The sequence below is a fragment of the Hemicordylus capensis genome, chromosome 1, assembly GCF_027244095.1.
Source record: "Hemicordylus capensis ecotype Gifberg chromosome 1, rHemCap1.1.pri, whole genome shotgun sequence".
NCBI classification, from domain to species: Eukaryota; Metazoa; Chordata; class Lepidosauria; order Squamata; family Cordylidae; genus Hemicordylus; species Hemicordylus capensis.
This window is the reverse complement of record NC_069657.1, coordinates 387,086,796-387,099,479: the sequence shown is the minus strand read 5'-3', so window position 1 is coordinate 387,099,479 and position 12,684 is coordinate 387,086,796. Positions and strand designations below refer to the sequence as shown.

General features: G+C 41.2%; 1 protein-coding gene across 3 annotated transcripts; it reads right to left on the bottom strand.

The window, feature by feature from the left end:
- Positions 1–2,074: 2,074 nt before the first annotated feature.
- On the bottom strand, positions 2,075–10,250 carry ZBTB18 (zinc finger and BTB domain containing 18). 3 transcript variants are annotated; one of them, XM_053301845.1, is made up of 3 exons: positions 9,813–9,938; positions 7,450–7,532; positions 2,075–5,619 (listed from the first exon to the last, which is right to left on the bottom strand). In XM_053301845.1, exons 2-3 carry the CDS (start codon positions 7,460–7,462, stop codon positions 4,037–4,039), a joined length of 1,596 nt encoding a protein of 531 aa, XP_053157820.1. In that variant the 5' UTR covers positions 7,463–7,532; positions 9,813–9,938; the 3' UTR covers positions 2,075–4,036. The 3 variants fall into 3 exon arrangements, with proteins under 3 accessions (XP_053157820.1, XP_053157839.1, XP_053157829.1); XM_053301864.1 differs by lacking the exon at positions 7,450–7,532 and having other exon boundaries at positions 9,813–10,250; XM_053301854.1 differs by lacking the exons at positions 7,450–7,532; positions 9,813–9,938 and adding an exon at positions 8,793–9,604.
- Between the last annotated feature and the right edge of the window lie 2,434 nt (positions 10,251–12,684).

The window sequence follows — 12,684 nt, the reverse complement described above, 5'->3', positions numbered from 1 at the left end:
TGCTTTAGCAGCAAAGCAAATACTTCAATTCAGCAGGAAAAATGAACCTCTGCATACATCCTGAGCAGGTGAACAAATGCAGCTGCAAGAAAGAAAAGCAAACAGCAAAGCAAATAGCATGTTTTATTTTCAACTGTATAATAATTTTATTTTGAAAACTATATTATATTGAATCATAGTTTAACAGAGCTTTAAAAGGGCTCTTCGGGGGAGGAGGAGGGGACAGAGGGGGAAAGAGTAAAAGCTGAAGAGAGCCAGTTTTTTCCACATTAAATACATACAACACTAACACTAAAACACTAGTAATGAGTTTGTTGCTTTAGGTTATAAGATGCACACAAGAACAAGAGTTTGGCAATTAAAGCAAGATTTAAATATCTTCAACTGTTTTGGTCTAAGACCGTAAATAAAATTTGAAAGTTCTTCAAGATGTACAAGGACAAGCAAGTTCACTGAGACCAGCTCTAAGTGTAATAACTTGACATAGTGTGTTGCATGATTTTTAGGATTAAATCACTGTATAGTTCAATGCAATTTTGACCAGAATTTTTTAAAAAACAAACCCTTGTCAATTGACCTACAAATGCCAGCTCTGCTGACAAAGGTGATACGTTTTTTTCCTGTGTATGCACAGGTATTTTATGACCACTTACACACCGTAATTTGCTACACATGCTTGAAGTAGTTGCAAACTACAAATCACAAAAGTTTAAGGCATCAGCATACCCCCTGAAAGATCACTTTCTTTTTATATGGAAATACTAATCAGTTGGAAATTATCTGAAGCAATGATATGCACTCTTATACACATATGCAAGTAAACTGGAGCATGTACTCTTGAGAACATAAATTACAGGTGCCCTTCAGTCCCTTGCCCAAACTATCTTATAGTATCATATAGTTTGATATTATTTTAACAACCTCTTTCTAACTTTTAGAACACTAGGTGGAAGAGACTAGAATTGGCATATGTAACCAATACTGTTACAGTACTTATAAATTCATGTCCACTAATGACATCTAAATTCTTTCACAGATCTATTTCATTTTTCTCTCTGTTTCATTTCCAAAACTCTTTGGAAAATTTATCACTGAATATAAGCCTCTAAAGTTTATGTATCGCTTTTAGAATGACAATCTTAAAATTCACAAGAAATGAAACCTAAACCAAAAACAAAGACAAAACACTGGCCCTGCTGAAATGGAGTAAGATTTAAGTCATTGTTATGAATATTTAGGGGGAAAACCAGTTAACGTATTTTGAGGATATTCCACCATTTATTTGAATACAATAGCAGGATGAGGCGCATAAAGCACTACAAGAATTGTAACTATCTAAATGGCAATGAAACATTTTGTTCATTTAGAATAATCTCACAACATTGTGTGCACCATAACAGACTCCTGAACTAGTTAGATTCTGATTAGGTTCACAGTCCCAGCCTCTAGTGTAATAAGGATAGACATAATTTGGACTACACAACTGTCCAACTGCAGTTCTTTTTCAAAGGTGTCTCTAGGCATTTTTAGAATAACCTGGCATGCCAAAGTATGACAAATCCACCAATTAATCTGACAGAGAAAGGGTATTTCCTCTCCCATAATGAAAAGTGGTTAGGCAATTTCTGGTCATTTGAATGCAGACTATTTGGGATAGCCACTAATTCTATTTTTATGGGTACCAGTAATTAACCAATCATTTCTTCAAATTAAGTGATTCTCTCTCTCCTCCCTACCTCATTTTCTTCTTAATATATATCAGTTTTGACAGATCTATTTAAAGTTTTGTGCCTTCATAAAACTTTTAACAATGTTCAAAAACTTGATGGGTATCACAGTAACTATTTTCCCGCAGAATGATAATAGAAAACTATGCACCAATGCTTTTTAGAAATTCAGCATTTTAAAATGTTCAGTTTGCCTAACTGAAACCTTTTTTGTTTTAGATCAATTTAATACAATACGCCTATTCCTTAAAGTCGGCAATAGGGATGTGGACAAAAAGGTAATAAATATGCACATTATCAAAAATACTCATCAACTTCATCATTTAAAAAGGGGAAAAGACAACTAATTGATTTCTCAGTATGTATAATTTATTGCAGTTAGCACACAGTTTTAAAAATTCACCAACACACCAAGAGTACAAAACTAAACAGCATTATAAGTTATTCCCCCTCCCCCTCAGGAAAATAAAACATACTATGATTGTCAAAGCTAGATGTCAGTCTAAATTTTAGAACCAAAGTAGAATGTGAAACTAAAGGGAAAACCACCACCCCCAAAAACAATCACTCACGACCACACCAAAAAAAAAGAGAAGAAGATGCCAAAAGTAGTCCATTTTTTCAGACACTGATTGTCTTTTCTAAATTAATAAAAAGAATGTATTTTAAAAACCTAAAGACTATTCAAGTAACTAAAAATAATGCTTCAAGGCCATTTTCACAGCTTTTTTTTGTTTTGTTTTAAATGCCATTACAGCCAAATTAACATACATTTGACCAAAATATTTCCAAAACAGTCCAGCAATACACAATGGAGTTTTCCATTCAGTTTCTTAAGCACAAAAATAGGCTATGTTTACAGTAGTTAAGGCGATCAAATTCTAAACAAAAGCGTAAAGAAAAAACAATTTTCCATGCTACTCCCATAGACCTTATTTGTAAGTGCAAGACAGGAAAACAAACACTGTGCAAAATGCTTTCGCCCTGTGTGTCGATCATTAAAACCACACGTCAGGCTGCAGTCATTGCTGCTTGGATACACAGTTCACAAACCCTCCCCCAACTTTTCTCCCGCCGTTCCCCACCCCACCCCATGTCAATCAAGGTTTTCTAGTCCTTCCAGCCTGGGGCTTTTTCACTCCATAGAATCTTTTCAAGGGGCGAAAAATGAATGACCTATTGTTAATTTGTGCAGCAGGAATTCTAAAAATGCTCATATGGGTAATGTATGCACCTAAAGTTGGAGCTGGCATGGGCTTTGTGCAATCCAATTTTTTTAAATAAATGTACACTGCACATGCAAATCTCTAAGCCTGTTTGTAAACATTACTATCTTCCTTTACATAGCTAAATCAACATGTAGCTTTTGTTCAACTTAAAGACAGTGGGCAATTAATTTAAATTATATAAAATAAAACAGTGCATTTATGTTCTTCATAACACCCATTTTTCCAGTGGTGTTTTTTCCTACAAAAATTAAATAAGTTTTAAAATTCACTCATTAAAGTTATACAATGCAAACAAAGACAAAAATATACTGAAACGCATGCATTTCCGTAGCGTTAATATTTACTTTTCAAGACTCAACTGAGAGCATTAACACAACGTGTCAATTTCCTTGACACCCCCCAGCCCATTTAATCAATTACAGTATACAACAGTAATTCACATTTTTAAATGCACAGTTCGCAACTGCTGAAGCTGCAACATCCTTTTGCATCCCAAGCACACCTTCACACAGTCCCAGCAATTCCAGTGTATTTTCAAAAATCTGTATTTCTCTTTAAATTGGGAACTGTTGTAATCAACAAATTACAATAATATCTCAACTGCTTGTTTAAAAATAGATACTCCAGCATTTCAGAAATTTACTGTTTGGGTCTAAAAGCATTCAGGTTTCCCACAGCTAGAAAAAATGCATGCAGTTTTTAAAATATAAATAAATTGATAAAATACTGGAGGGGATTTTTATTTTTGTTTTGTTTGAAACAATGCATTCTTGCAAGTAAGGTTAAATAAAAATCACACTTGTTCATTTGCAGCTTTATTTTCAAAAAGTACTTACTTGGTCGGGAAACACAGGAAAAGTTTTATGAAGTTTATTAGTCTCATTTCTATAGTTCATATTATCAGAGCACTAAAGTAGTGAAATGTTCATGCCGCCTTAAAGTGCATAAAACAAGCTAATGGCCAAACTTTCAATTCAAGGAAACAAGACTGCTTTTAGACTGTACCACAACTATATAGATTTATATATATATGTGTGTATGTATGTATATATATATATATTAATTATATATATAAAAAATCTATTTCCAAAGTTCTTGTGAGCTATCTTCTAATGTCCAGTCTCTGACAGTAGGTAAGCTCAGTGCTTCACTTTTGACAGACAATGAGTTCACTAACTCACAGTGAAACTTCCGAATGTGTCTGTAAAGGTCTCCAGACTGTGTGAATCTGCGCTCACACCACTTACAAGCATGCGGCTTCTCCCGTGTGTGAACTACGGCATGGCGGCTCAGATTGTGGGAGTACTGGAAGCTCTTTCCACACTGGGTGCAAGTGTAGGGTTTTTCACCTGAATGAGTCCTCTCATGACGTTTCAAGGTGTACATGCAAGAAAAAGTCTTACCACACAAGGAGCAGGTCGGGACATTGACATCAGTAGCAGGCTTGCTGCGGATCCCGTCCTGCTCTCGAAAGTGCGTACTTAAGTGAATCTGCAGAATGTGGGGACTAGGAAAGACTTTGTTGCAGAGGGGACACATGAAAATTTGGCCTGCAGGGTTAAGTATATTGGAGACATAAGGGAGCAGACTGCTGTCCATATTCCCTTCCACCTGAACTCTCTCGTTCTCTGGAGTTATCATTTCATCATCACTTGCTTTGTCCTCTCTATCTAGCTCCCTCAAAACAGAATCTTCCCTCATAGGAGCCAGATGGGCTGGCTCATACGGTACCCTGTTATTAGTGCTCACACTTTCTTTCACAGTGCTATGTTCCATGTCATAGTCATTAGTGCCAACATCACTCTCATCACAGGAAGTCTCTTTCTCCACCTTCACCTGCACCAGGTTGTTTCTAATTATGTCCTGTGAAGAGAAATAAGAACTGTTCAGATTTTCAACTCCAGAAAGGCTGGACTTGACAGACAAGTCCAGGACACAGTCAACATCTGCTGAATCCCTCATGGAGGTGACAGACCTCTGGGACAAAGACTCTGTTGAGCTGCATGGGCTGGCTACTGTTTTTCCAGCTGCTGTTGCGTGTGTCTCTGCCTCTCCGCCACTCTGGGGAATGCCTGCTGAGTCCGAGGGCAATCTCATCCACATGTTCCCAGGCTCAGCCGCCAAGTCCCTTTTGCTAGGCAGGATGCTCAATTTTTCATCTTCCCCTTCATCTTCATCACTGGGTATATCTCCCGCCATGTGGCTGCTACCATCAGAGAGACTCTCCACTTTGTCTGAACAACTCGAGGCATCTTCTTCTTTTTTTGTACTGTCTGCCTCTGTGGTTGCTTTTTCTTTTAGCTTCTTTTTGCAGACTTTGACAATGTCATACATGTGGAGATAACTGGCAGCTGCTAGCACATCTTCAATGGGTAAGTCTTTGAACTGGAGTTTTCCTTCATACATGAATTCAAGCAGGAGAGCGAAAGCTGGGGCTGTAACAATGTCGCTGTTCAGATGAACAATGTCTCTTTTGTCCAGCTGGTCCTTGTAAAATAGGTGGAAATACATGCTGCATGAAGCCAGTACAGCTCTATGTGCTCGGAATTGGGCATCTCCTACCAGAACAGTGCAGTCACAAAGAAAACCCTGATGTCTCTGCTCACTCAGACACTGTAGTAAATGCCTACTATGGTCAGGAAACTCCATGCTGTCTTCATAACCTAGGAGCAAAAAGAAATTTAAACATTAGTAGAAATCACAATAATGTGCACAGACTATTACACTGGATACTTTAAGTAAATTTCTACACTTTTACAAATACACAAAAACATACAACAAGATGTGAAGTTACTACTGAATCGCATTGATAACACAGAACAAACCATATAGATAAATTAATCAACTTCTCATGGCTTCTTGTTATCCAATTATATTTTGTTCCAAACTTCCGAAGAGTTGTATTACTAGTTTCTTTAACAATAAAGCAGCAGATTTTGGAAGAAAAAAAGTATGCAACTTTATGAAGTTAAATGTTGCAACAGACCTTATCACATAAAGGCAAAAAACCCACAAAAAAACAACAACACCGAACTGTAACATGCATAATTCCAAAGCAATATGGAAAAATCATATTTAAGACAATGGCTTCAAAAAAGCTTTGACAGACGTATTGTCCTCATCTGTGAATGCTGGCCTTCTCAGTTTTCACTCTTTGGCAAAATAACTCTGATTAATAGGTAAGAACTTTAAACATACTAAAATGCAAACAAGTACCAGTTGTACAGATGTTACCCCTCTATTAATGAGCCTAAATTTATAGACTCGAAGAATGTCTCCCCTAGTACGCCAAAATGATAAAAAGCATTTAGGAAAGACTTTTTTCTTTCTTGGACTGTATTATAGCAATAGTTTGGACTATGCCTGTTTTCCAAATTGAATGTTTTCAAAACAAGCATTCTAAGTTTCTACTTAAAAAGCTTAACGATTTCCCCCGTCCCTGTGACTTACAGGGCTACAGTTGCTGTGCTATAGCAGTTATATACAGCAGCTGCATCTTTGGGCAGAGAGATATGTTCTTAAAGTTACAATTCTGTCCCAAGTATATTCTATAAAATACTACAGCCAGAATAAAGCAAGAAGATTTACAATACAATCACTTTAAGTGCCCCACAGCCAACATCAATCCTAATCCTTAAGAGGGCTAAAAATAAAGATTGGAGGGCAGCTCACAAGGTAGCTGTGATCAAATTAGGAGGCTGAAAGGACAGAGAGGGACGAAGAAGGAAGCTTATAAACATCTGATCCAGCTGACTGTGGCCATATGGCAGCTGCTGCCCAGATAAAGAGATTAAGAATAGAGGAGTGCGATTACAGCTGTCTGGCCAATTCAGGCAGCTCAAATCTACAAGTTCTAAATTAGTCGTGAACACAAAAAACCTTCCCTCCAACAATTATTGTTATATTGAAATAAACTTTTATATATATCCAAGACAGGGGGGAAAGGGGAGGCAGGGAGAACAGACAAGTTATTCTCATGGGGTGGTTGGGAGGTGTCCTATAAAGTTTAACACGCAAATATCACATTTTTTTCAAAAATAGAAGAGCTGCTGATTTCTGGAGTTCAGCAGCTGGGTCTTTAAGCACAAAGTTAAATAGTGAAAATCACCACGCACAAGACATCCACCTTTACTTTAGCATGTAATTTTAAAACCCTTATTTTGTTTCTTTAAACAGCAGTACTAAGAGAACGGACAAGACTACTGTATTGTTACAGTAGTTCCTCCCCACACTGTGAATTGCTGTCTCAGTGTTCGAGAATAAAAATAGAGGAACAACATCATTTAAAGTCACTTTTGATACAATTGCATAAGAAGACAGGTCAATATACTGTATATTCCAAGTGTTAATTGCAATACAAACTCTTATCTGTTTTACCCTGAATTACACTTATTCTTGCTAAAGCTTATTAAACAAGTAATACTATTTTTATTCTGAAATTAGACAAATACCAAGAGAGTAATGTACTACAGCTAGCCTACTGCTGTTCCTACCTTTAGTACACATAAACCTGATTAAGTCCTTTTGTCCGAGTCTTGCTGGCTCCAGGTCTGTTAGGTCGGTGGAAAAAAGCAGACTAAGAGAGAGACAGATGCAAAGTGGAGATGATGTTAGAGAGGAATGAGATACCTTCCCTACACACAGATCTGCACACACACTAACTCCCTGTCTGTGTGTTAGAATAAAAGGCTGAGGGATGGCAGGCTGTCAGCTGCTCTGACATCATGTTCAGATGGAAATGCTACCTCCAGCTGTGCTCCTTTTAATGCCATATGCTACTCCTCTACACTCCTGCCACCAGCTTTTTCTTAGGAGAACTTTTCTTGTCTGTTAGTATAAACAAAATACTTCAAAGTCTCTTTTTTCAAAACTTTCTAACAGAGAAAAGTAAAAAAAAAAAATCCTTAAACATATGGGGCTCCACTGCATATACAGTATAGCAGCCCTTCTGTCATAACTTTGTGGAGTCTTTTATATACTGAGAACTTACTCAAGCCATACTAATCCACTTTTACTGAACCTAGAGGCTCATTTTAAATGAAGACTTTTATCTAACTAGTTTCACTCAGTGCACAGTTCACCACTTCTGCGGACACAGAGAAGGGTTTTTTTTAAGCCAATAGCAATGCAATTATTATCAATGCTTTCCCCAAGCATTTTCAGCCATGTCTAAAAAACCAAAACAATTTACTACTTAGGAATTAGTATACCGTAGTAAAGCTGAATATTTTTCTACACTAATGTAAAATAATTATGGAGTGCCAAGTCATTTATTAATAATCATAAAGGTCTCCTTATCACACTGTATCCCTTGCCCTGAAAAACAGTGTGTAATGTTGATCTAGTAAGGTTGTCAAACGTGATCTATTTAGTCTGTGGTGTTAAATATTTAAAATTACTATTAATATTGTTTTGTGGTTTTTAATTATTGAGACAACTGCAGCCTACATGCTTATTACTGCCATTAGTATGCAGGGATAGAGAAAATTCATTCATGAGAATGGAAGAATGTTATAGACTCTTTTTACCTGACAGGAAAGAGTAATGAGTTCATAAGGAAATAAGTTAAAATGAAATGAGTTGCAGCACAGCAGAAAGAAAAGTCACTAGCCTGGCTTTCTTAGGCCATCAACTAACTTTATTGCAATTAACTAACTTCCCAGGATTGCTCATAACTATGTGCTCCTACTTCATTGCAGTAGCTGTCAACTTATGCAAGACCCAACTTGGCCTATAACCATTATTAATATTAAAAATTAGGGGAGAAAAACACCCCTGTGCAAATATGAGAGGTAGTACACTTTCTGGTAGATTAACATCCAATGTGTATTTTCACCTTTGCTCTTCATGGAGAAATACCAAGTTGAAGATTAAGCTAACTATGACTTAATTCACCCCTCTGGCACATTGAAAAGTGTGCAGATACCACCACAAGTCAAATATATAAAAGAGGGAGTGGGGAAGAGGAACAGTAGCACAGACAGGAAAGGAGGAAGCTGCCAAGTGCAGGAACCGGCCAGATCAGAGTAGCCAAAGCAACAACAACAAAAGGCAAGTAACTAAAAGAGTTGAACACAAGAGTCCAGCTGGGAGGGAGTAAGCTCTCTCCTCACCCTTCTCATCTACCCCTCCTTGTATCCACAGCTGCATTGCTGCTCCCCACATCCCCTACCCCCCTTGACCTTCTGAGCCGCAAGACAAAACATACACACACTGCTTCTGCCACATACAAAGGACTCCCTCCCTGCTCCCCCATCTGCTCCTCCTCTAGCCTCCTCCCCAACTCCTTCCTTTCCCACCCTGCATAGGAAGCTGCAAACTCAGAGCCTTGCACACTCAGGCTGGTCCTCTCCTCATTCAAAACCTGCTCTGTAGCTTTCAACTCCCCTGTTGCTTTGTATCCCCTCCCCAAGGCAGGCACCTGCTCCCATACAACCCCTCATGGTCCAGGACAGACTTTCCTCTCCTCCACCCTGATCTGTCTGTTCACTGCCTGCTTCATCTCTCAGCCCCAATGTCGTCCTCCTTTACACCTCGAGCTTCCTGGTTCACTTCCAGAGGCAGATCCCTCACCGGGACCCCACCTCGCTCGCGCCCCACCTGTTAAACCCCTTCTTCCTAAGACCTCCTCCCCACCCCACATGCCCAGTTCCCTTGCTCTCTCACCTCCTCCCAAAGCCCCCCACCGCCAAGCCATGCCCCCCAATTGCCCCATCACAACCAATCAACCTACACCCCCCGCCGCCGCTCAAACAACCTGCTGCTCTCCTTCTCTTCTTCTCACCCACCCAGGGCGCCCTGCTTCAGCCCAACCAGCCCCCCCGCCAGCACGGTCGGGGTCAGGGTCGGGACTCACACTCTGGAGCGGCCCCCAAGTCCCAGCCGTGCTCCTCCCTGCGCCGCTGCCGCCGCCGCCGCCGCCTCCGGCCGCCGCTGCCCCCCTCCGCCGCTGTGGGCTTCCCGTGCCCCCGCCCGGTGTCCCGCTCGCTCCCCGCCCCTGAGGCAGCGAGTGAGTGAGGGACGACCCAGCGGGGCAACGAGAGCGGGGCGGGGGGGAGGAAGAGGGGGGGAGGGCGGGCGGGAGGCGGCCCCCCGCGCGATCTCAGCGGCTCCCCATGGCAGCGCCCCGCAGGAGCCCTGGCCGGCAGACTGGGAGGGCGAAGGGACCGGGAGCCAGGCGCACGCAGCGCAGGAGCACGCGCGGCGGCGGCGGCGGCACAGACGGGCCCGGGCTGCGGCAGCCAGATGTTTCCTTCGCTCCCCTCCCTCCTTCTTTCTTCCCCTCCCTCACCGACCAGTTTCCCTGACTGACAGCGCAGCCGGCCCACAGCGCAGCTTCCTCCAATCAGAGGGGAAGAGAGACCCTGATCGACATTCTAGGCCCGCCCAATGGCAAGGGTAGGAAGCGAAGAAACCTTGGGGCTCCGGCTAATCATAACTCTGGGGGCGGGGCTACTGCTCCACAGGCTGGGCAAAAGGCGAGTTGCTGGGCGCTGCGAAGGGGCGGGGATGTTAGAGTCCCGGGTCATTCCGTCCTCCTCTTCCTCGCTGCAGTCTCCCCGGCCTCAGAAGGAGAAGGCAAACCGAGAGACTTGTTCCTTGGGCGCGGTGCATAGTGGGGGATAATGGTCATGAGTCTGTGGTGCGGTAGTGTTATACTGGAGGAGGAGGCCCGCCTGGAGGAATGGCCGAGATAGAAGACCTGCTGGTGACCCAGCAGCTCTACCTAGTGCTGGACTATCTCATACCACCTAGTGTATCTTTACCAATCATTTGGTAAGCCCTCTTTACTGCTAAGGGGAAAGATACTATAACTTCGCTCTGCAAGTTATTCTGCTTCTGAATGGCTCTTATAGTTGCCTTCTGCTTAGCTTCTGTTTATCTCCTTGTCATTCAGCTTCTTAAAACTCCTTTGCTGTCCCTTGCCCCCCTTCTCCCCCCCCACCCCATTATGTTCTTTTACAGTTTAAAGAATTGGGGTCTCTGCATCATTTGATACAAACTTGCATCCAGCTTTTCTTTTCTGCTTCTCTCAGTTTTTTCTGAGGAAGGCTGAATTTACACAGGTGTGGCTTTCCTCACCACAGATAGTGGTGGGGAAGCTTTTCCTGCCAGAAGTGATGTTATTTCAGTGTTCATAAAGGGGCAGATGGCCTTTCAGAATATAATAGTACTAATTTTGCCTTCTGCATCCTGAGATCTTTGCAATCTGCTACTAAAAAAAACACCTCAACCAGACCCCACATGTTTGGGAGTAGGGGAAAGGTCTTCTCTATCAAAAGGCATGATTTTAGAAATTAAGTGCTGTTTATAACCATTTGAATGCAGCACCACTACCTGGTAACTGTGAAGCCCCAACATTAGGGTTAGGGATGGCATAGTACACTCTTGCTCCAGATCAGTGTTGGAACTTACTGGCAAATCGTGAAACAAAACAAAGCTATTTTGCATTGCCATTGCCTGAGTTTACATAATCAAAACTTCAGCTGAGTTTCTCTTTTCATTATGGTGCATTTTTTAAAAATCACTTTTATATGTAAATTTGTATGTAGGAAAGTTTCTCCCACTATACTCCTTTCCCCTGCCCCTGTAACCTTGCTCCATGGTTGAGATTTCCCTACTTCTTCACCTTCAGGCTAAATCAACAGAACTAGAAAAGTGTGCTCTATCCCAGTTGAAGAAAAAGCAGTGTTTGAAGTTTGTTTTTGCTTAATTGTTCTTTAGTCTTAGGGGGGCTAATCCTCATTTGCTGTCACTAGATGTCACTACAGTGTTGTGTGCTATATCTTCACATATGTTGAAGCAAACAGCACTAAACTAACATCGTGACAGAAAAGGAGCATTACAATACAGTTTTAAGAAGCATGTGCATATTACTGTCAAGAAACCAGAGGAAAGTGATCACGTATATTGATTTTAGGAATATAGGGTGCTGCCTTATATGAAGTCAAACAACAATAAAGAATATTTATATACTGCTTTTCAACAAAAGTTTCCAAAGTGGTTTGGAAACAATTGGTCTGTCTAGCCGAGTGTTGTCTACACTGACTGGCAGTGGCTCTCCAAGGTTTTGGGCAGAAGTCTTTCCCAGCCCTACCAAGAAATGCCAGGAACTGAACCTGGGACCTTCTGTGTGCAAAGCAGATGCTCTGTCTTTGAGCTATGACCCCATCCCCATGTAAGTCCTACCCTAAGTGAAAGATTTTTGAACCGATGGCTTAGAAGCAGCATGCTGCACTTCAGGATGGAGAATAGACAGGAAGAGGCTTGCATGTAAAGGAACTACATCATGAGCACCCCATGTGCCCTAGAATCTTCTGACATTACCAGAGCAGCGTGAGAGAAGCACATACTGCAATAGCTTGCATATTGTTAAGTAATATCAGTTATACAACCTTTTTGAAATGCTCATGTCACTGTTTTGATTTTGAATTGCTGATTTTGACTTAGATTTTTGATTTGATTTTGAATTGTTCATGTTTCCTACTCAACATCTGTTGTGTATGTTTTTATAGCAAAACTGTTATTTGGTGACTTGTAACTTCTTCCCAGCACATTATGTGCAGTGCCCCACCAAACCAAGAGTGGGGTGCATGCACTGGTTCTATGCATTTCCAAAGCCCCTGTGTGCTTCTAGCGAAAGTGGAGAGGCTCTTACTACTAAGAACTGTATCTTTGCTGTAGTGTCACTTCTCCCATCAGGAATGATGGGGCAATCATTGCTAGAG